At 37.5% G+C, this 25047-nt stretch overlaps 1 protein-coding gene across 14 annotated transcripts in view; it reads left to right on the top strand.

Moving 5' to 3' along the window:
* Positions 1 to 25047, top strand: part of LOC106881609 (uncharacterized) — a 254873-nt gene that overhangs the window by 60506 nt on the left and 169320 nt on the right. For all 14 annotated transcript variants that reach the window (XM_089359568.1, XM_089359569.1, XM_089359566.1 and 11 more), the window contains exon 2: positions 5117 to 5190. In XM_089359568.1, coding sequence (XP_089215694.1) covers positions 5117 to 5190 — 74 coding nt within the window. The remainder of the gene's footprint in view (positions 1 to 5116; positions 5191 to 25047) is intronic.

The raw sequence follows: 25047 nt of genomic DNA, 5'->3' as shown, positions 1-25047 counted from the left end.
GAGAACAAGCACTTTGCATCTATTACAGATGTTGAAATACTGGAAACCCAAGCTGTTGATAATTTTGAGCTAGCTTGAAAAAGTTAACTTGAAAGCCTTCCAGGACCCCTCAGTGTATATATAACGCATACATTTATTTATTAGGTCAAATCCATGAAATATAGAAGAAAAAAAAAAATCAGATGGGACCAGTCTTAAGAACTGTATTTATATGGCAAATAAGAACTGTTTCTATTGTTAATATTGTTTGGTTGTAGATCAGCTCTGACTGAGCAGACCTATGACCACAGGCATTCAAAATATGATTGTCTCATCAATTTTTTTTTATTTTGGCAGATGATGGATGAATATCCATTGGACCCTTTATTTACTTTTTTTTTTTTTTTTAAGATCGTAGGGTTTGATTTAAAGGCGATTTGGTTAGTATTTCTAGTAAGTTGAGCAGCTGGATAAATGCTCCCCCCCCCCCATTTGCTTCTGGGTTGGCCTTGTGCTAAAATTGCAAATTATTGTGATCATTATTTATTATGACCATTTCTTTCAAGCCAACACAGACGTTCCCATGACAACTATTTATATCACTGACAATTACCACCACTACATGTATCCCCAACCATCATCATCATTACCACCTCCACCATTGCCAATACCACTTGTATTATTTCTGCCATCATCACCACCTCCACCACCAGAATCCATCATCACCACCACCGACAGAAGTCCTCATCACCATCACTATCACCAATAGCATGTCCCATAAATAGATACCAGATTTAAAACTATACCCACACAAATCAGATAACACCGAACCAAGGCTAAATTTTCTCTTCATTTTTTTTTTTCATTGCCTTTCACAGTTGTTTTATTTTTGTACTTTTACATAAACATTCTTAGTAAAGATAAGTGGGGGAAAAAATAAAATGAAACAGCTGATAGCTGGCCCGGTTGATTGGATGTTGGGCAATCATGCACAAATCTGGTGGTTCAAATCTCACTACCAGTATTGAATCCTCCCATGTAATGAATTAGAAATAAGCAATATATGAGGTGTTAGACTGTTGTTAGACTGGAACCCTTGACGTCGTAAGCGACGGAGTGCCAACAACAACAGTCTAACACTTCATATATTGCTTATTTCTAATTCATTACATGGGAGGATTCAGTACTGGTGGTGAGATTTGAACCACCAGATTTGTGCATGATTGCCCAACATCCAATCAACCGGGCCAGCTATCAGCTGTTTCATTTTATTTTTTTCCCCACTTTCAACGGAACAGCCTGCTCATGAAATTAACGTGCAAGTGGCTGAGCACTCCACAGACACGTGTACCCTTAACGTAGTTCTCGGGGATATTCAGCGTGACACAGTGTGACAAGGCTGACCCTTTGAATTACAGGCACAGCAGAAACAGGAAGTAAGAGAGAGAGAAAGTTGTGGTGAAAGAGTACAGCAGGGTTCGCCACCATCCCCTGCCGGAGCCTCGAGGAGCTTTAGGTGTTTTCTCTCAATAAACACTCACAACGCCCGGTCTGGGAATCGAAACTGCTATCCTATGACCGCGAGTCCGCTGCCCTAACCACTGGGCCATTGCGCCTCCACTGAAGTGTGAGACTAGAAAGATATCAATAGTAATTGGTTAACTAGGTATGCTTAAAAAGAGGTATATTGTGGCAGGGTTGTTTTCTCCAATAAGAAACCTGCACTGGTTCTATGTCATTTGTTTTTTGTCATTAGCCAATTAGTTAACCAATTAACTAGTCAACTGCTTGATTAATTGTTTGATTAATCAATGAGACAATTGGTTTGTCATGTCCTTTTACCATTTGTGACCTGACAATGGAATTGTGACCTGACATTGCTCTCAAAGTCTGCCTTGAGATAGACCTGGTGTAATGGGGTGGGGTCAGAGTGAGGGGGAATGTCATATGATGAGATTGATTGAGGAGAGTAAAAGAAAGATGCAGAGAGAGAGAGAGAGAGAGAGAGAGAATTAATATAAGATGTGTAGGATGAGTACACATACAGGAGTGGCTGTGTGGTAAGTAGCTCGTTTACCAACCACATGGTTCCGGGTTCAGTCCCACTGCGTGGCACCTTGGGCAAGTGTCTTCTACTATAGCCTCGGGCCGACCAAAACCTTGTGAGTCAATTTGGTAGACGGAAACTGAAAGAAGCCCGTCGTATATATGTATATATATATGTATGTATGTGTGTGTGTATATGTTCGTGTGTGTGTGTTTGTCCCCACAACATTGCTTGACAACCGATGCTGGTGTGTTTACGTCCCCGTAACTTAGTGGTTCGGCAAAAAGAGACCGATAGAATAAGTACTAGGCTTACAAAGAATAAGTCCCGGGGTCGATTTGCTCGACTATAAGGCGGTGCTCCAGCATGGCTGCAGTCAAATGACTGAAACAAGTAAAAGAGTATACAAGGCTTGGTGGCAGGCAATGAATAAAGGAACTCTATGCGCATGCAGTGAAAGAGAAAGAATCATAGAGATTAAAGAAGGATGAGAGGGAGTAAATGACAGTAGTTATGAGAGGAGTTATACAAACAAGAAATTTGATTTAAGGTAATAGGTATGTTTTTAAAGACCTGGAGCAGGGTAAAGAAATTATACAATAACTTTTTAGCTTACAATTATGCTTTAGCTGGCATATTTCGTTTGACTATACCTCCAGAAGATGCAAAAGCAGGCAGCCTCATAGTTTCATGTTTATGGTCTATCATTGACAGAAACATCATTTTCAGTCATAAATGCAAAACCATGTAGCTGCCTATTTTTGTGTCTTTCAGAAGAGTGGTCAAACGAAATCGTGCCTGGTAAGGCATAGTCACAGGTTCAAAGGGCTAAAAACATGAAGCAAATTGGGTGAACTACTCACTGCTCTGACCCTACCTAGATGATGGATTCTCATCCACCTGCTAGACTGGATCATAACAATTGGGCTTTTTGCCCTACGCTTCTACTGTCATTACTTTTGTTTCTGAACCTACAACAGCGCTCAGCTCCTGGTTGCTCATGTGGTTCTGACGGGGCTTATAAGCACTTGTAAATTCACTGATCTTTCCCAACCACATATAATTTTTCATCAACTTGGCACTTACTATCTGCCTGTATTCCGCTACACATAAATGATGACAATGAATCAAGGGTTGGTGTTACTGCCAATACCACTGACTGTTACTCTTGCATTGTACTGGCCCATGTATTATGGTACAAGCCTATGGGGAGGTGTGTATCAAACTATCCATGCTTGATGTTTTGCCTTGCTTTTGATTTTGAAAACCAGATAGACACTATTGTATGCCTTACCCTGGACGATGGAAACTACATCCTTCTGTATATTGATCAAATCTTGGTAGTATATTATGGTTGCATAATGAAATACAGTGTGCCTACAAGTAATTAATTTGCACATAGCAGCTGCCAGGAATGTGCTTAGAAGTAGAAAAATTGGTATATCTGATAGTGTTATGCTGCTATATTTAGTAAGTATTTAAGTAAGGTGTTTGTGGATAGTTAATTAGTTGGATGTGATGCTGAAGAAGGAACAAGAACACCTGAAATATGCATATACACCCATTACCTGTTTTTCCATTTCCAATCACTTTGTTTACATTAGACATATTTCAATACGAAACATCGTAACAAATCGGGTGATAGCTATAGTTTTTATAGAAAATCTGTAGAGATTACCTTATTTAATTAATCAAGGTTTGCTTCAGTTCATCTTTTGGGAGCTTACAGAAAATCCCTTCCAACCCCTCTTCACAAGACAGAAATATATCATTTCTTTCTTTGCTGGCTCTTGGATTAATTCCTTGCACAAGAGGCCAGTCTTTTTCTCACATATCACTGCCAGACTTCTTATTGGCGACAATATCTGCAAAACTGTGTGTGCAGAGCAGTGTGTTGTTATTGTTAACTGGTTACCAAAACTTTACTCATTGCTTTCATTTGCAACAGAAAAAGTCATTTTATTTTCCCCCTCATTTAAACTGGATGTGTCTTGGTGCAAAGTATTTCTGTTCTTGTTTTTTTGGGGGTGTTTTTTTCCCCTCCTTTGAGAGAGATGTTGACTCCACTTCTCATTAACATTTTACAGCTAAATGCATGTCAAACGAAAAAAAAGTATGTATAAATGTCACTTTTACCCCAAACTGGGCAAGAGAAAAAAAATTGAAACAAATTTTTCACATATATTTGTATTAAAATATATTTCTACACGATATGACAGAAAATTATCCATTGTTTGAAAAAAAAAAAAATGATAAACTGTGATGCAAACAGGGAGAGGGTTATGTAAATGTATCTTGCTTGGACAAGCAACAGTAACAACAACAGTAATAATGATAATAATTTCTAAGCACAAAGTCACAAATTTTGGTGCAGGAACTGGTAATTAAATTAGCATTAGTATTTATTTTGTTGACCCTGGAAGGATGAAAAACAAAGTTGAACCTGGCAGGGAGGCGGGCTTTGCCTTTCATCTTTGTAGAGGCAGGGATGGGGTGCTACAATTATAATTTTGAACAGAAGCACAAGAGAAATATTTTGTATGGAGTGGGGGAAGTACAAAGAGGTGTAGTTGATAAAATTGCCCCCAGTATATGTCTGATATATATTTTTTTTTATTGAGCCCAGGAGGATGATGGGCAATGTTGCCCTGGATGGAGTTGGAACTGACCATGTAAAGTTTAATGATTTTAAGTATTTTCTGAAGCAAGACTTCACTATTTGATGATGATGGTGATGGTGATGGTGATGGTGGTGATGGTGGTGATGGTGATGGTGGTGATGGTGATGGTGGTGATGGTGATGGTGATGATGATGATGATGATGATGATAGCCACCTACACTTTTCTCTGCAAAATAGGGATAGTTTATCCTGTTCAGGCTATATTATTAGCATTATTCTGCAATTGAGAATTTAAAATCACTTCTTTAACTTTCTAAAAGACATCTCAACGCTTCTAAAAACAAACTTCGTTTGTTTATTTACGTTTGTTGTAGTTTGAATTTAACATTTGATAATAATAATAATAATAATAATAATAATAATAATAAGAGAATGAATCTTGACAAATATTTTTTGTCCTATTTTTCAGGCTGTCACGAGACAAAAATTCCACTACCCTGATGACCCAAGGAAATCTCTGGAAAATGGTGTACTACTTTGCGAGTATGTTTGTTTGCTAAAGGCAGTTTATTCTTGTGTGTGTATGATGGTTTGTCATGTATATGTGTGTGTGTGTGCATGCATGTTTCCCTTATGTAACTCATTCACTCACCTGTTTTTTTATTTGTCTTTTTTTTTTTTCCATGAATGTCACATTCAGTTTTCTCTCTGTTCTAATTAATCCTTTGCAAATAAACAACCACCCACACATCCAGTCCCTGAGGCTGTTTACCACTGAACACACTATTGTGTTGGTGCAAGCGGTGGTAGTGGTGATGGCAATGGTAGTCTTGATGCAAGTGTGTGTGTGTGTGTGTGTGTGTGTGTGTTTTATGTGTGTGTGCTTGCATGTGTTGGAGAGGTTGTCAGATAGGTGGGGTAAATTTTAAAAATTGTTTCTTTGTTTTTTTTTTTTTGTTTTGCTTTTCTTTGCTCGCCTTCATTGAATTGTTCTTCAGTGTGTGGAAGTGGGGAAGGTAGTCACAGAGTAGGGGATGGTGAGTGTGTCTGTAGACGGTGTTGTGTTGCTAAGTTGTCACAAAAGTAATATTGTCAGTAACGGCAGTGAAGGTGATGGTAGTGGTGGCTCTGGCCCTTGTAATACTAAGTGCTGAACCTAACATATAATAGTTGGGGATGAGTAAAGAGGAGGTTGTGATGTTTTCATATTTTGCAAGGACAGTAGCAACACAATAGAAGCTTCATTGTTGGTAAGGTGACTGGAAATACTGTTAATGATGGTGACAATGGCAGTGAGGAAAATCTAAATGAGAGACACTACGGTCAGCAGATTAACATCTCTGGGTGGTTTTAGTTTTAGATCCCTTTAAAATATGAAATTTGCATCATTGCAGCACAAGTGGTTTAGGGTTGTTTGTTATCAGATAAGTTTGCAACATAGGATTATCTCTTTGCACTCATTTGTGGTCTGGCAAAAGGTAAAAAAAGTAAGTAAATAAAAACATTTGCTGTGCTTCCTTCAGTCTAAGATATCCATATACCTTGAGGAAGTATAGTTCCTTGCTATAGGTGCCAGACACTGAAATTCTTCACCATCTGGTGGATCTCTTATGATTCACTCTGTACTCTCTTCAAATCTATGTGGCACATTAACCTCTCTTTCTTTAATTATTATCCTCATCATGTTCCACGCTTGCCCTAGTAGGTATCCCCCTTTTCCAGAATTGCATTATTCCTCTGGGTCTCATCTTTAGTACATTACCAGTGAAAGGATACAAGCCATCTCCCTGCCAATGCTAGTTTGGACCTTATCCACTCAGATAGCTACAATTTGCATTTGTTTACTTTGATAAATTATAAATAACTAGAAAAGAGAGAAAGAGAGAGAGAGAGAGAGAGAGAGAGAGAGAGAGAGAAAATGTAGAGAAAATAATGAAATGAAACTGTGTTTGTGACTGGATATTGAAGAAAAATTGAAATTAATGATGAAAAAGGGGAGAAAATGAAATGAAGCAGAATGTTGTATAAAACAGATTTGAATAAGTGAAATAAATAAAAATGAAAATTTATAAATATACAGAAGTGTGAAAGTGGTATAAAAGTACTTAAAAAATTCAAATTTAATAAGACTATGTGCACTCATGCATGTGTGTTTAGAGGGACAAGAAGAGAAAGGGATAAAGAGGCTGGGAGAAGAGTAATAGAAAGCAATACAAGAGAGAGAGAGAGAGAGAGAGAGAGAGAGGAATATATATATATAATAGAGAGAGAAAAGCAAGGAGAGAGAGAAATGTTAATAGGTTTTAAAAAGGATTCTTCAAACTTAACTAACACCACACCATTATAATTGCTTCCACCACTGTTATCATCATCATTTTTCTATGCTGACATTGGTTGGGCATATATATATGTACATATATATATATATATATGTACATATATATATATATATATATATATATATAATGTATGTATATATTTGCATTTTGTGTTGTGTGAATGTGTGTACATATGTATGTATGTACATACATATATTTAACATCTTGGAAAACTAGTGGTGATTTGATATTCCTCACACACCCTGACCTAGATTCTCAAGATGGTACTGCAAGATTTCTTAAATGTAGAACAATTAAGAAACACTATATGGGCAAACCACAAGAAATGGCTTTTTTTCTTTTAATGTAGAATTACTTTAAATTACTACAATTATTTCCCCCAAAGCATTCATTTCCTCCTCAAAAATGAAAATAAAAAACAGATTTGAAAATTTTTATTATTATCATTATTATGTTATTTAACACTAAGTCAGCCTTCATCAAACAGACCTTTGATAAAAGGCATTCCATTTGTGACCATCTTGTCTTTGTTGTTATCATAAAGGTGGCAAGTTGGCAGAATAATTGTTCGCGCATTTGACAAAGTGCTTAATGGCATTTCTTTCAGTTCTGAGTTCAAATCCTGCTGAGGTCAACTTTTTTTCATCCTTTGTGGTAGGGGGATAAAATAAGTTCTAGTTTAACTTCCCCCCCCCCCCCCCCAATAGTATGTAGAAAGAAATATTATCATAAAGGTAGTAAGGTGGCAGAATCATTAGCATGCCAGATAAAATGCTGAGCAGCATTTCGTCTAGCTTTGTTCTGAGTTCAAATACTGCCAAAGTCAACCTTGCCTTTCATCTTTTTAGGGTTGATAAAAAATAGGTACAAGTTGAACACAGGGGGTCACTATGATTGACTTCACTGATGTCACCCTTCCCTCAAAATTGCTGGCCTTGTACTAAAATTAGAAAGGATTATTAAGGGGGTGAGCTGGTAGAATTGTCAGCACACTGGACAAAATGCTTTGCAGCATTTCTTCGGATTTTACATTCTGAGTTCAAATTCTTCCAAAGTCAGCTTTTCATCCTTTCAGGATTGATAAAATAGGTACTTGTTGGATACTGGTGCCAATGTAATCAACTTAACCCTTCCCCCAAATGTGCTGTCCTTACTGGCTAAAATTTGAAATCATTATTATTATTATTATTGATTTGACTCAGGTTCGTTCTTATTCCTGGTAGAATTTATGTGGGTAGTGGGTTACTACCTGTAACCTTAGGTATCCACAAACTTTCAATGGTCTTTCAAATGCTTAAAACTCTTCTGATAATCTTTCCTGTCCCCAAGAGACAAACCTTCTGTAGGAGATCAACTGGGCATTCTATTCCAATTTCCTTCGACCATTTGTCACAGTTCCCAATGAACCATTATTACAGGCACAACCTTTACAGTTTCCTATTGTTATTATTATTATTAAGGTGGCAAGCTGACAGAATCATTAGCATGCCAGGCATAATGCTTAATGGTATTTCGTCTGTCGCTATGTTCTGAGTTCAAATTCTGCTGAAGTCGACTTTACCTTTCATCCTTTTGGGGTCGATAAATTAAGTACCAGTGAAGCACTGGGGTCAAATGCATCGACTATTCCCCGCTCCCAAAGTTTCAAGGTTTTGTGCCTTCAGTAGAAAGGATTATTATTATTAAGTTTATCAACATTCACTCACATTTGTGTACACACACACACATACATAAGGGGCCTCCTACAATTCCCACCTATCAAATTCACTTGAAAAGCATTGGAGCTATAGTAGAAGATGCTTCTCAAAGGTGCCGAGCAGTAGAACTGAACCATGTAGTTATGAAGTAAATTTGTTACTCACATCTGTGCCTGTACCCATATATAATGTTGAGTGCTGTTGTAGTTTAACCCCAGGTTATCCTTGAACCAGCTGAGATTTCATTGCTATTTCTGGTTAGATCAAGTGACCACATACACCAATGATTCCTAGCGTTTTTAAGACTCCAAACGGCCCCTACTTCTAAAAAGTCACCAGACTTAAAAATCATCATTATCACTAGTCGTTATCAAGTGTAAGTATGCCCTTAAAAGATGCCAGTAGATTGGGTTTTCCCATTACATCTTATAATGATGACTATGTGTTGATATGTATATATGTGAACAAAAAAAAAAAATACTTACCTCTTCTGTTAGTCTCCCTTAGCTAGTTATAACTTTGTACTGTCTTTAATGGCATCCATTTTGCTGAAGTTACAAGCTGATTAGCTTGTTAGTTTCACCATCCAATTTAAAGATATGAAATAAAAAGTGTAATGTAGAGGAATAGGAAGTTAAAAAAAAAAAAGGAAGAAATAAATGTCAGTGAAGAGGCCAGGAAAACAGTACCCCACCAATAAATGCAATGCATAAACCAATAGACAAACACATGTACTAATTTCACACATGTACACAGAAGGATATAAATACACCACCAATATCAAGTTTGAATAGTTCTCGTCTGAAGAGTGCAGTGGCGTGAAACTCAGGTCATGAAAGAAACCTTCACTTTGAAAAAAAAACCCATCTGTATATCTGTGTTTGTACGCGTGTGTTATCTATATATATAAAACAAAGGATGTATGTGTGTGTGTGTGCTTAGTACATATGTATTTCTACAGTTTTTAACTGATTTTCACCAAACTTTACACACACTCATTACTTATGCGCCATTTTGTTCAGAGCTCTCTCGTAAAGCAAGAAACTGGGGAAAAAAGGTGTCTCACATGAGTTTTTCTCCAAAAACTGTAGTTTTGCAACTGATTCTTTCCCATTGACTTGTGCAGTTTTCAACCGATTCTCTCTCTGCTTATTTCTATCTTCTCTTTCTTTTTTTCATCCTATGTCTCTCTAGCTTACATATATTCTCTCTCACCCTCTGTAATAGTTCCTCTCTTTAAGTCTATGCCTGTTTCATTCTTTCTCTCTGAAAATTGACTTTAGTGTATTTCAATTTTGTCGTGCATAAATATCTTTGTCTTCACGCTATTTGTACGTTCTCCCTACAACATTACTTTACTTATTTAAAATTTTTTGCACTCCATCTATTTAAATTTCTCTCTATATATTGAAAACCGTTGTGATACAGCCGATAAGCTTTCATTATTAATCAATGAGAATTCAGCCACATCACTGAGCATTCTTGCGTTAGAAAAAGATATCCTAAAGTGGTTCAAGTTTTTTCACTCAAGCTATTTTCTTCTCTGGGTATCTCTGCTAGTAAAATTATAAATAACACGTGTTCTTTCAACACGCTCACATCAGGATGAATTTTCTAAATCCTTAAATTGGATCTTTTCGGTTTGGTTGCCAGCGGCTCCAAATGAAAGTTTACCGAAAATTTTAAAATTTGACACAAATACACTTGCCCAAACCAAATTGCTGGAGTTATTTAATTTTTTCCAGAAAAATATTCTTAAAGAGTTATAGAGGATTAAAGCTTGATAATTTTCACTCAGTCAGGAAACAGGATTTGGAAGCTGTCATTTTGTGCGTGACTGCACATGTAAATAAATGTTTGTTAATTTAAAAGATTTATCCAAAAAATCTTATTTAGCTGTTATTTTTAGCACACCTCACTACTGAATGACAAAAAAGAAACCATAACGAAAAGGGAAGTTACTGGAGCTTGCTGCCATAATCACACAGAACACAACGTCAAATTTCTCAACACGTGCTTCCTCGCAGATAAAAGGATTTTCAAAGACTTACTATGGCAGCAGGCAAAAGAGTTCTTGTATTCAGCTTCTTACTCTCAAAACAGCCATGAATGTGTCAGTGGCTTACGATTGGCTGAAATCGAATGTGTCAGTGGCTTACGATTGGCTGAAATCATGAATGTGTCAGTGGGTTACGATTGGCTGAAATCATTTCGAACAGAAAATTGACGCTAGCAGCCGGTCCTGATCGAGGAAACCTATTCCAGCCTTCGCCATACTGTCTTTTTCCTATGTTCAAGGAACCCAAGATTGTATTATTCGACCTGTTTATTTTTTTTTTAATACGGTAAGGTGTGATTTGAGGGTCATATGGCTGTTGTTTCGTGTAGGCCGAGCGGCGACGTAGAGGCTCTATCGTTAAGTTCGGACTCCTGTTATGCATTGTAAGCGTGGTGATGTTTGTGTTAACTTTAGATAGTGGTGGGACTTTTAATACTAGTGTTTAATTAGCCTGTTCTGGTCAACTGAAGACTTTGCTAACATTCTCTCACCCACTTTGCCTCACAACACCCCTGCCATCGTCAGTGTCCTGCCGATTTCAAACTTTGTAGCTTATCTAATTGTCACTCTCTCTATCTGTCTACCTCTCTCTCCTTATAGCTCACTCTCTATTTGTTTCTCTCCTTGTAACTCTCTCTCTCTCTCTTTCTCTCGCACGCCCCCACACATACTATTCTTCCAAGTTTACTGCCGATTTTTGTCTCTGACCAAAAAAAATAACGAAAGATACAATAAAAATACAAAACAATGCCTAATCACTGTTTTTGTTTGCGCTAAATACGACTTTCGTTTGCCGTAATCTTTCCTCTCCACACCTTGCCCAAACAATGAAGTTCAAGGAGTAAACGAAAATCACAAAAAAGGCGAAAGACAAACAACGAGCAATACATTATCTATAATACATTTTTGGAGTTTGAGTATATGTTTATCGTGTGGCTAGTTGCCCAAATTGGACTGTTCTGGTGGTTTCTTTACAGAGACTTAATTGGCCTCAGATATTTCGTCTCCGGCTGACTGTCATCAGCCAGGAATTTCCCCCTCACTGACTTTTCTCTGTTCGTAAACAAACAAGACACACCGTGTCATTTATTTCTTTTATTCGTTTTTAGTAAAATGGCTTGTGTTTGGACGTAGACGTTCATAGACTCACACATACTGCTTATTGTGTATATGTGTGTGTGTATGAACTCATGGAATAAAATTGGTAAACACTGCTTATATTTATCAAGGCGGCGAGCTGGCAGAATCGTTAACACTCTGGAGAAAGTGTTTAGCAGGATTTCTTTTCATGTTCTGATCCCTTTCGGGCTTTGGGGATCGATGTAATCGACTAGGCTTCTCCCTCCAAAATAATAATGAAGAAAAAAAGGAAGAAAGAAAAATAGGCACGCCAATTTCCTGAATGGCACGCCTAACGAAAATTTAGGCGTGCCATTCAGAAAGTAAGGAGTGTGCCCACGACTGCTTTATACTGTCGCTCGACCTGAGAGGAAAGAAAACAGCCTAAATTTCTCATATCTCACGTACTGTCTATGAAAAGAAACACAAACAAAAAACAAGGAGTCATTGCATGATATATAGTCCTAGATACGCTATCAGAAAAAAAAAATCGGAAAAAATACAATGGGAGTGGTTGTGCTGAGAATGTATTTGAACTCAGATCTGCTGAATCAGGCTTCATTTGGTGCTCAATAGCAATCCGTTTACATTTGCTGAACTAACAAATAACATTCATTTTTCTGACGCAATACGACTGTGAAAGCTCGTTCATATTTTGTGATCATATATGAACGTAAAAAATATCAATGTTTCGAATTTATATAATCATTGTTCAAATCCAAAGAAAAATAGCTATTAAGAATAATTAAATTCAGTGATTCATTTTTTAAACTGAGTATACTAATTTTCTGTGTCCCACTCATCTATTGTATATCTGATGATTCTCTTATCGCTATTTCAACAATAACAGTGAAATCTGTGCTTCGCTGAGGAAGTCTAATAAAACGGAGACATGTTTGAAGTTGTCTCCCATACTTGCCGAACTGATTAAAATATTAGTCGCATAAATATTTCTTATTAGAGTCTTTAAACTCTCTACATTAAATAAATATGCTCACATTTAACTCAACTATTACCTTTCTAGCTAATGGCGAATCTAATTTATTAAGCATAAGTGATTATGTAATGCATTTTGGAGGGGAAAAGTTTCTGGTCTTTGTATTCAATCAATAGAATGCTAAAATGGATTGTTTACCTTCTTTGTGATAAACGGGAATTGAAAGCTTTTGATCTAAATATATGCACCCATGTGGCCAAGCAATCTAATTTAGTCTTCTTATCTGTTAGTGGCTAAATATATTTTCTTTTTCTGTTCTTTCGCGCACTAGATCCAGGGCTTGATTTCGCAATCACTAGATCCAGGGCTTAACCCTGCAGCTCAGCAAATTGGGCAAGTGTCTTTATCATGTCGACACAAACCTTGTGAGAGAGGTTAGACCAAGGGTTCTCTACTATTTTTTGCTCATGGATCTCTTTGATTCCTATTTTACTCTACTGGATCTCCATAGCCATTCGATGTTCATAAAAAAAATCCTACTGTATTTTTATAGTAAAATATTATTAGGTGTATGGTATGAGTATTTATTGCACATAAATTTTAGCAGTAAAATTTTATATGGATCTCCCCTCTTCATCAAGGGCCATATGGACCCCGGTTGAGAACCACTTAGAGAAACGTATGAGAACTGTGTTCCTACCCACCCCTCAGATAAAGTATACTTGTAAATTTTAAGCAGCCAGCCTTGTTACAGTCATATGTATTCTGTTTGGGTGATACGTTAAAGGTATAGGGATAAAGGCTTCATTCTCTTTCATCCATTTACTCAACAGTTGAATAACAAAGTAAAGGAACCATGAAGGGAGTTTCTCCGCGATGGCTCAACCTGCTAAAAATAAAGGCTAAATTCTTTCCTAAATCTCACTCTACCGTTATAAAAAAAAAAAAAAAAAAAGATAATTGAATGATGCAGTCTTCGATACGTTTGAAATAAAAAGTTGGTTTTCTTTTCTTTTAAGTACGATAATTGTCAAACTTGTGCTTGCTGATTTCCCAATTCTTGGCAGTTTACGGGAAAATTATTTTGTGTGTGTGTGTGTGTGTGAGAGAGAGAGAGAGAGAGAGAGAGAGAGATAGAGATGTGTGTGTGTGTGTGTTTTCAGCAATCTCCAGCACATGAGAGACATTGCCAAATACATGAGCCGAGAAATCAGCTGGCACAAGTTGGACAATTGCCAGAATACCAATAAATGAGTTAAAATATGTATAAGTAGTACAAGGTAGTCATAGTTGAAATACTCTTTTTCTTTTATGATGGACATTTGTCTTTGATTTTATACAAGGACTCTGAGACCAGTGTGACGTAGTGGAGAAATTGTCTTCTGTCTAGAGACCTTTCCCGTATGCTTGCGTCAGAATGGACTCCGCTAAAATCACTCACTGACCGAGTAGTGGTGTTAAATCAAGCAATGGATTAAATCAAACTACTCGACCTTGCATTAAACATAACCACCAAAATGAAATGTAGATGAGGTTTTTCTTTTCTTTTCTTTTCTTTCTTTATTTTTTTGCAGACTTAAAAATTAAGACCCACCGATTGACCCTGGGTAACATGTAAAAACATGAAACTGCGTGGCTCATTAATAATGTCTGCAATAAAAGAAATGAGGACCAACTGACCGACTTAACGGAACTCACGAATGTAATCCGTAAAGGCTGGAAAGGAATATTTAGTAACGATCGGTTCAAGGTCATATATTTTTGGGAGGGACTATTGTATAATTTTAACGGCGCCAGAAAGATGAAAAGACAAAGTCGACCTTTAGCAGAATTTGATTAAGCACGTAAAGAAATGTAAGTAAATACTGCATTTAGTCCGATGTTCTACCGATCTCTACCTGAAATTTAACGCAGTCATTAGAGCTATCGGGTAGAATGCTTGGTGGTATTTGTTCCTACTTTGTGCTCTGAGTTCAAATTTCGCCGATGCCTTTTATCTTTTCAGAGTTAAGTAGCAATCCAAGGCGGTGAATTGGCAGGACTGTAAAAACGTCTGATCAGATCTGCCTGGCAGTATTTGTTTCGGCTCTTTGCGTTCTGAGTTTAAATACTGCAAGGGTGATCGACTTAACTCATCGACCGGTATAACACTTATCAACTAGCAACTTAGATAACTTTAGCGTAATTGCAAGCATTCGGGTCAGGCTTCCAGTTGTGATACACTCTCCACCTCCTCTTTCTACACACACACACACACACATATACACCTTTGATCATATAATTGTACTAGGCAAATAAAGGAAAGTGTGTATATGTACGTGTGTGTGTGTGTGTGTGTGTTAGAGAGAGAGAGAGAGAAAGAGTGAGGAGGTACTACAATATGTAAATGCTGGCAGCATCCAAAAGCTGACTTGGTATAATTATTCATTGCGGTGTCAAGAGGATATAAAACCAGTATTAGTCTTTATCATTGTTTTCATTTATTTAAGTAGTTACTGACGAATAATATTTAATACTTAGATGAATAATAGAAATAATCCGGCAAAATTCGAGACAAGCGATTAGAGTTACTTCCCTTTACATTCTCCCGTCCAAATCTTGCTGAGGTTTTCTTTAACAATAGGAATCGTTAAATAATCTTATTGATTAAATAAGGCTCCTATGGTGTATTTTGTGTGAGAATTGTGAATATTAAACCTGTTAGCTACTCAATAAAATTTTATTTTTGAGTAACAATCCAAAACAAAGTCGTCTACTGCTTGATATGCACATACCATAAGTAATAATTTCATGGAGAAAAATTGTTGGTGCTGGGAGTCGAGTCTCATGTTTGCTCTGAATTGTTTACCCTCAGGTCAGCGGTTTTCCAGACATGACCATCCGTCTCTTTAGACATTTTATCTAAGACTAACTTATCTAATGCATCTCTATTACATTTTTGTTTTGCTTTTTTTACCATGGTATATAGAACCTGCTGCTATTTTTACAAGATACATTCCCGGAAAGGCTGCTTCGTAGGATAGTATATTTCAATAAAAAAGGAAATAACAAAGACAATAACAATCAATATAATTACAATCCATATTTAACTATAAATTGATTATCGTTTCGTCATTTTCTCAGTTTCTTCAAGTAGATACGGATACGATATAGATGTAAGGGAAGCAATTCTTGCTATTTTATTTTTCTTGGTGTTTTAATGATAGTGGATGTGGTGAAGCCGTCAGTAGAGAAGATGGATAAGTTCATAGTGTTGTGTAAATAGAAATCTGGCTTTTTGGTTGGTGCTGTTTCCTTCGATTGAGAGAGGTCAAATTTTAGGGTACAGCCTCGAAATATCAATGTTCCTATTTTCTTTATGAATTTCATTGTTTGCAACGCTGACCAGCACGAATTTCATTGTTTGCAACGCTGACCAGCACAAATTTCATTCTGCCATTTTTCTTGAAGTCAGCTGCAAAGTTACAATAAGTTTTATAATACTACATCTAAGACTTCGCTGCACTGATTTTAAATATTGTGATGTTTATATTTTGACTTTCAACTTTTAAGATTACTATAAAAACAAAAGGTTAAAAAACTGATTATTAGTACATCGAAATATATTCTTAAAAAAACTTCCCTGAAACAATTTATCTTACTTAATAAATGTGTAACTATTTTTATAAACCTGTTTTGATTTTGTACGAGGGTTATACCGAAAGTAATGCAGCATGGGTCTGACTTTTGAATTAACTGACATAGGTCATTCAAATTACACATTCTTCCTCTTTTCAAAGGTTCTACTCAGCATAGTTTCCATCACAAGTTATGCATTTGTTGAATAGCCATACTATTGTTGAAACTGACACTTCAATCCTCTTCAAAAAAATTGACCTGTGCACTGTTGTACCCTCTTCTTTACAACTATTTTCATCTCCTCTCTGTCATCAACTCATTGCCCCTGAAACTGTCTTTCAGTTAGATCAAGAAAGACTGAAATTGGAGTATTATCATCATTGTGGTTTAACGTCCATTTTCCATGCTGGCATGGGTTGGACAGTTTGACTGAGGTCTGGAAAGCCAGTGGCTGCACCAGGCTCCAATCTGACCTGGCAATATTTCTACACCTGGATGCCCTTCCTAACACCAACCACTCCAAGAATGTAGTGGATGCTTTTTACATGCCACTGGCACAGGAGCCAGTCAGGCAGGCCTGGCATCAATCATGTTTGGTTAGTGCTTTTTACGTGCCACTAATGTGGTAGCCAGTCGGAGGGCACTGGCATCGACCACGTTCAGATGGTGCTTTTTACATGCCACCAGCACAGGAGCCAATCAGGGGGCACTGGCATCAGCCATGTTCAGATGGTATTTTTTACATGCCATCAGTGCGAGAACCAGTCAGGGGGCACTGACATCGACCACGTTTGGATGATGCATTTTACATGCCACCGGAATGGGAGTTGGTCAGGGAGCACTGGCCACAACTACGATTTTGGTTTTACTTGACTCAACAGGTCTTCTCAAGCACAGCATATCACCCGATGCATCAAGGGTCCTTTTAAATGGGCCAGACATGCAACATTGGCATTGGCCATGGCTATGATCTCACTTTAGTTGCGGGGGTCTTCTCAATCACAGCATATTTCCAAAGATCTTGGTCTCCTGTCATTGCCTCTGTGGGGCCCAACGTTCAAAGGTCATGCTTCACCACCTTGTCCCATGTCTTCCTGGGTCTACCTCTTCCACAGTTAGAGTGTGGCAGTTACACAGCTGTCCTCATCCATATGTAACACATGACTATACCAGCTCAGTCATCTCTCTTGCACACCACATTTGATGCTTCTTATGCCCAACTTTTCTCTCAGGGCACTCACACTGTCATGTATGCACACTGACATTACGCATGTCCTCAGCAGTCATGGCCCATGTTTCACTGCTGTGTAGCATGGCAGTTCACACACATGCATCATACAGTCCACCTTTCAGCCTGAGCGAGAGACCCTTAATTACCAGCAGAGGTAGGAGCTCCCTGAACTTTGCCCAGGCTATTCGTATTGTAGCTGCTACACTCTCAGGGCAACTACCCCCACTACAGACCTGGTCACTTAGGTAGCAGAAGCTATTAACTACTTCTAGTTTCTCCCCCTGGCATGTGATGGAATCTGTTGTCTGTATATCTTCAGTGTTTATTGCCCCTGTGCATCTGCCACACACAAAAACTGTCTTCCTGGTTAACCTTCCTTTGATATTGCTGCACCTTTTATGTGTCCATAGCTTACACCAGGTACATTGTATGGAGTGGTTACATATTTGTCATGGTGAATGCAGACCGTTTTCTTTATTTTGAATTAAGCATGTATTATCTTGTAGCTTCAAGATTTTCATGATACGGTAGTTTGTTTTTTAGAGTGACAATGTGAGAGGCCAGATCTGGTCAGTTTGAACATAAAACAGGTAGAATATCTGGGCTGGATGTGGCCAGCTCAAATGCTAAAGGGTTAAACACTGTCTGCAGTTATCCTGAACCACTGATCTAGATGGAATAGGAACTAAGATTGTTATTGTCACTTCTCTTTTCTTTTCAAATTGATCACAATGAGAAATGAAATATAAGAAAAAAATGTTTAAAGAGTGATAAAAACCTCACAGAAAACCCCAAACTGAATTATGGTAAAAACTAGTCAAACACTTAAAGCTGACCTTGTGATTTGACATGTCACAGACTATTCAGATTTTCACTGTTTATCTCATTATTTAATCTCCTGTTAATCTTTGGTTTAACGAGTAACAACTTGTCATATTGATTTTCAGGAACTAAATTTGTTCTGTATCAAAATAATTGAGCAGTTAACATATTAGGATTGTCTGATGGTTAACATACTGCGATTGTCAGTCGTTAACACATTGAGCTTTCAAGATTGAGTCATTAACACATTAAACTACCAGGATTGTCCTAATGGTTAACACATTGATCCTTTAGAATTCAGATTATTCTTTTAAATGTAGTGCTTATTTATTTACATTGTTTTGAACTAATCATGGTATGATCTCATAGATTTGAGATTTTGATGATGTGATTGTTTATTTTGAGAATGACATTAAACAGGTAAAATATTTGGACCAGTTATGGCTAGTTTAAATGCTAGGATTATCCAAGTAGTTAATGCATTAAACTACTGGGGTATCCAAGTGATTAAACCTCTTCAACTATCAGGATTAAATTTAAATCTTCAGCCACAATTCAAGCCACTCCATGGTCACTAAATGTGCTAGAATTAGCAACCAAATTTCCTTCAGATGCTACTGTACTGTACTTGACCAGATCCAACTTAGTACTACACAGCAACAACAATCCACTTATAGTTTGAATTGAAATACACTGCACATATCTCATGATTTTGGGTTGGTTATTTTATTTTACATTGTGTGACATCTCACATATATGAAGAATGGAGACCAGATATTCTGAGAAAAGTTCAATTGATCTGATCATCTATTGGGGCATCTTCTAATAATAAATGGTCAAATAATAGACTTTTTATTGCAGTGACATAACATGAACATGTTCCTGGAGCCTTGTGAACTTTTAAAAGCTAGTGAGCAGTTGTGAGATAAATTTGCTTCTGAATACGACATTGGTCGACGGGAAGTAACTTACTTAGATGATCAGGTTCCTATTTCTGACAATTCAGTGAATTCAGGTGATGTACATGAAATGCTTTTTTTTTTTTTTTAGATCAGAAACTCAAAGAAATGGCAATCAATTTAAACTCAAAATCAATAAGAAGTTAGTTTAAGTACTTTATCCACTCAGCCATCTCACCTCTATACTACACCGATATGAGCATTGAACCAATGAAAGAGCTTCTACATGGCTTTTCGATATGCTAGAAATGGCAGACAAATCTCTTTCAAATGACACCCCACCAGCTTAGAAAAGAACACTTTAGATAATTTGAGCCTAGGTTCCGTGCATATAGGCAGAAGGGATGGATGGGGAAACTTACTGCATGAGCAACTGCTGGTTCGCCATTTTTATATCTATTTTTCCATGCTGGCATGGGTTTAGATATGACTTTATTTAGGCAGAATTTTGTATAATTGAATGCCCTTCCTGGAACCAACTTCCACCTTTTGTCTAAGGTAATAATCTCAAAAAATCTATCAAACAACAAACAGCCTGGACATGCTTTTGCAGTTTAGCCCTTTCGATACCAACCCAGCTGAAACTGGCTCTGGCTCTGTAATACAAATGTCTTGTTTTCAGAAGTTCTGTATTAAAATCTTCCACCAAACATTAGTCACAATTTATGTTCCTAACACTAGCTTAATGATAACTAAGTTATTTTACTAAATTCTTTGTTATATTTAAAATTAACTGAAAGAAACATAGAGCATCCCAACAGAAATATGGCAACAAAAGGGTTAATGACAGACAAATGACACTGTTTGTATGAACATAAAAGCTTTTGTTTACTAGTCAGTATACATGTCAAGATGAGATGGAACAAACACTCAGTCATGTACAACTGTAAGGATAATACTCAATACATAGTTAATAATAGCAATTGTGATTAAAACTGAGAGTTACTGCTTTTTCATACAAATGTTCAGTTAAAAAGTGGTAATGCAAAAACTTGGTGTAACAACTATATGAAATCTGTCTTAATCGCTATCAGTTTTTTTTTATGTATAAAAATATATAAGTGCTCAATGTAGAGCTTAGTGTGTGTGTGTGTATTAGGTTTTCTGTACCTTGTGGTTATTAAGTAATTCCTCTGTAGGGAAGAAACTGGTTGAAATTAGCCATTTACTAAATACAGATCCCTTACTTGAAAAGCAGGTAAGGGTTGCGAACATGAGTGGTATCTGGCTGTAAAACAATACCTTAATAATATATACATATACAAATAATTACAGAGGCATCAAGCTGTTAGATCAGGTTATGAAAGTTACAGAGAGGGTCATAGCCCAACTAATTAGGGAGCGAATCAATTTAGATGAGATGCAGTTTGGGTTCGTGCCAGGTAAAAGCACTACTGATGCCTTATTTCTAGTGAGACAGTTGCAAGAGAAATACCTAGCTAAGGATAAACCTCTGTACCTGGCTTTCGTTGACATGGAGAAAGCCTTTGACAGGGTCCCCCGATCCCTTATCTGGTGGTCAATGAGGAAACTTGGGATAGAAGAATGGCTAGTGAGAGCTGTGCGAGCCATGTACAGAGATGCTGCCAGTAAGGTGAGGGTTGGAAATGAGTACAGCAATGAATTCCGGGTAGAGGTAGGGGTCCACCAAGGTTCCGTCCTCAGCCCCCTATTATTTACCATAGTCCTCCAGGCAATCACAGAGGAGTTCAAGACAGGTTGCCCCTGGGAGCTCCTCTATGCTGATGACCTTGCCCTAATTGCGGAGTCACTATCAGAACTAGAGGAGAAGTTTCAGGTGTGGAAGCAAGGTCTAGAATTGAAGGGCCTTAGAGTCAACCTAGCTAAAACCAAAATCCTAATAAGTAGGAAGGTAGATAAAACACAAACCCCTTCAGGTAGATGGCCCTGCTCAGTATGTAGAAAAGGAGTAGGTAGTAACTCTATAAGATGTACCCGGTGCAAGCTATGGACACATAAGAGGTGCAGCAACATCAAAGGCAGGTTAACTAGCAAGTTAGTTTTTGTTTGTGGCAGATGTTCAGGTGCAATAAAGACTGCAAACAAACAGGAAACAACTTCTATCTCATTCCAGGGTGAAAAACTAGAGGTAGTCGATAGCTTCCGCTATCTGGGCGACCAAGTTAGTAGTGGGGGTGGGTGCGCTGAAAGTGTAGCTGCTAGAATAAGAATAGCCTGGGCAAAGTTTAGAGAGCTCTTACCCCTGCTGGCGACAAAGGGACTCTCACTCAGAGTAAAAGGCAGACTGTATGACGCATGCGTACGAACAACCATGCTACATGGCAGTGAAACATGGGCTGTAACTGCTGAGGACATACGTAAGCTCGCAAGGAATGAAGCCAGTATGCTCCGTTGGATGTGTAATGTCAATGTGAATACCCGTCAGAGTGTAAGTATCTTGAGAGAAAAGCTGAACATTAGAAGCATCAGTTGTGGCGTGCAAGAGAGACGATTGCGCTGGTATGGACATGTGGTGAGAATGGAGGAGGATAGCTGCGTGAAAAAGTGCCACACCCTAACAGTTGAGGGAACCCGTGGAAGAGGTAGGCCCAGGAAGACCTGGGCTGAGGTGGTGAGGCAAGACCTTCGTACATTGGGCCTCACCGAGGCGATGACTACGGACCGAGACCTTTGGAAATGGGCTGTGCGTGAGAAGACCCGGCAAGCCAAGTAAGATCGTTGCCAGTGCCCCTGGACTGGTTCTTGTGCGGGTGGCACATGAGATGCACCATTTTGAGCGTGGCCGTTGCCAGTACCGCCTGACTGGCTCCTGTAGGATTTTCGAGCGAGATCGTTGCCAGTGCCCCTGGACTGGCTTGTGCGGGTGGCACATAAAAGACACCATTTCGAGCGTGGCCGTTTTCGTGCGGGTGACACGTAAAAGCACCCACTACACTCTCTGAGTGGTTGGCGTTAGGAAGGGCATCCAGCTGTAGAAACTCTGCCAAATCAGACTGGAGCCTGGTGTTGCCATCCGGTTTCACCAGTCCTCAGTCAAATCGTCCAACCCATGCTAGCATGGAAAGCGGACGTTAAACGATGATGATGATGATGATGATGATACACGCCTAACCCATGCTAGTAGAGTAAAGGGGACATAAAGTGAAAGAATGAAAGAAAAAAGGAAGATTGATCAAATTTGTACTATTAGATGTTGGGGTTGATATAATTCACTAAACAGATCTGGAAGGTGAAAGTAGCATCACTGCAGTTCAATGACTAACGCCATTGAGAGAACAAAAGGTTATGTACCTACAAAATAGTCATGTGGTGAGGTATTGGAACTACGAGTTGGTAGTCTGTTTAATTCCAAAGAAGGTTTTTTTATTTAAATATTTAAACTTCATACTTTATTGTACATTACTTCAGTATTTCTTCATCTCGTTGTTAGGAACAGGTACCACAATTTCTGGTACACAAAAAGTGGTCATCCATTAGTATTTCCTTTCTCTGACATGGGGGAGAAGGGGTACACCAGGAAACACAATAGCAACAATTGCAAAAGCAGTTTGACACTCCTGTGGCTTAAGTACAAAAACTGTGACAAGAACTGACAATCCGGCACACTTAAATAATACAGAACTTAGAATGAAACACCTTGATGAACAATGAAAATCAACATTCCATTTGAAAAAAAACAAGGATAGGTATTTTATATATATATATATATATATATCACTGATGTTGTTGTTTAGCTGTAGGTCAATTCTGATCAAGGCTAGAAAAGTAAGAAGATTTTATAGAATTAAGGTAATCCTATTGTTCTTTGGCATGTTGTGTAGATTTTCTGGAGCAGACTGTCTTCAAGAGGATCCAGTAGAGTTACTCTATCAAGTTTATATGATCTAAATAACAGGAGATAGGCAATAAGGTGAGCTGAGTGCTGGGCTATACAAATACATTTAAAGCCTCACTAACATATCACTTGTAAATTCTCACCTCAACCACTTTGAAGCCCTTTGCATACCTCCTCCTTTCAACACTGCAGTCTCATCTCTCTCCCATGCCTCTTATTGTGTCTTTTCTGCACCAGCTATCCTTTTCTGCCCATTTATCCTTTTAACCCAGAATATTGTCTTATGGAATTCCCTTCCAACCTGCTCTTGTTTTTCTGCAGGTATTAATCACAAATGTTCACTTTGAACATCAGCCTTAGCAGTCTCGCAACCCTTGGAGAACTTTCAGAAGTCCTCATGACTTATTCCCCCTTCTGTCACTTCACTAAATCTTAAAACTTAAATGTGTACAGTTTCTTTAGTTTAATTGTGAAGAAAGATTTATTGTAGACTAGCAGAGATCCCCAGCCTTGCTAGGGATTAAAATGGCATATATGTGTGCGTATATATATATATATATATATCAATTCTATTCAAATATATATATATAATATATTTATATATATATATATATATATTTATATATATTTATATATATATTAATTCTATTAAAAAAAATATATATATATATATAATATAATCAACTACAGCCCTCCCCAAATATTTGTGGCCTCATGCCAGTGTTACAAATCAATATTGACAACTGGGTAGATGAAAGACGAAAGCTGATTGTGATGGGTTTTGAACTCGTGGTGACATGTAAAAGTGTTGTTAACAAATATACCACAAGGCATTTTGACTGTTACTCTACTAAATCTGCCATCTCATCACATATATAATGATGATGATGATTACTGAAATGATGGTAATATGTTACGGTCAAAAATATTTTCCCATTTCATTACAAAAGGCTGAATTTATTTTTATAAAATCAATAAGAAAAATCTGAGTAAAGCCTCAGATATTTTGATAAAGAATGTCAAACTTATTCATTCACTTTATTATTGTTGTTGCTTTTTTTTTTTAATACTTATTTGTCATGCTCTTTTGTTATGAGGGTGGAGACACACCCTCTTTCTATGGGACTTGGATCTTTACGTCTTCTCACACAAAATACACACACACACACCAGAAAATCTCAACATGCATGTGTGTGTATAGACACCTGTATATGTGTGTGTGTGTGTCTGTGTGCATATATATATGTGCGTGTGGATATGTGTGTGTGTATATATATATGTACATATATATATATATACACACTCGTATATATATATATATATATATATATATATATATATATATATATACATATATATATACACACTCGTATGTATATATATATATATATATTTCCATCATAAATGCTGATACATGGAGAAAAACTGGGAACTGAGGTTATGTAAAACAGCAAAATTGTGCGTGGCGTGACGGGCGATAAATTACATTTCATAGGTGAAATATGTACAGACATCTTATTTCGAGGAGAGACACAGGATAGCAAAAATATTGATTGTGGAGAATACAATCAATCTGTTTGGTACAGATTGGTTGGAGTTATTTGACTTATGCCACCTCCCCAGAAGTCTCTACTGTAAAAATATAAATGGTTGTCCTGTTAAAAATAATCTGAGGAATTGAAGAGAAAATTGAAAAAGATGTTTCCTCAAGTACTATCAGAGGACTTAGGTCTATGTAAAAAGATTGAAGCCTGCTTTCAAGTAAGTGAAAATGCTGTGCCTGTATTTAAATCTAACAGAAA

Source organism: Octopus bimaculoides, chromosome 11 (genome assembly GCF_046866305.1).
Source record: "Octopus bimaculoides isolate indiv1 chromosome 11, ASM4686630v1, whole genome shotgun sequence".
Classification (NCBI taxonomy): Eukaryota; Metazoa; Mollusca; class Cephalopoda; order Octopoda; family Octopodidae; genus Octopus; species Octopus bimaculoides.
The sequence above is the reverse complement of the archived record's forward strand: the minus strand, read 5'-3'. Positions and strand labels throughout refer to the sequence as shown.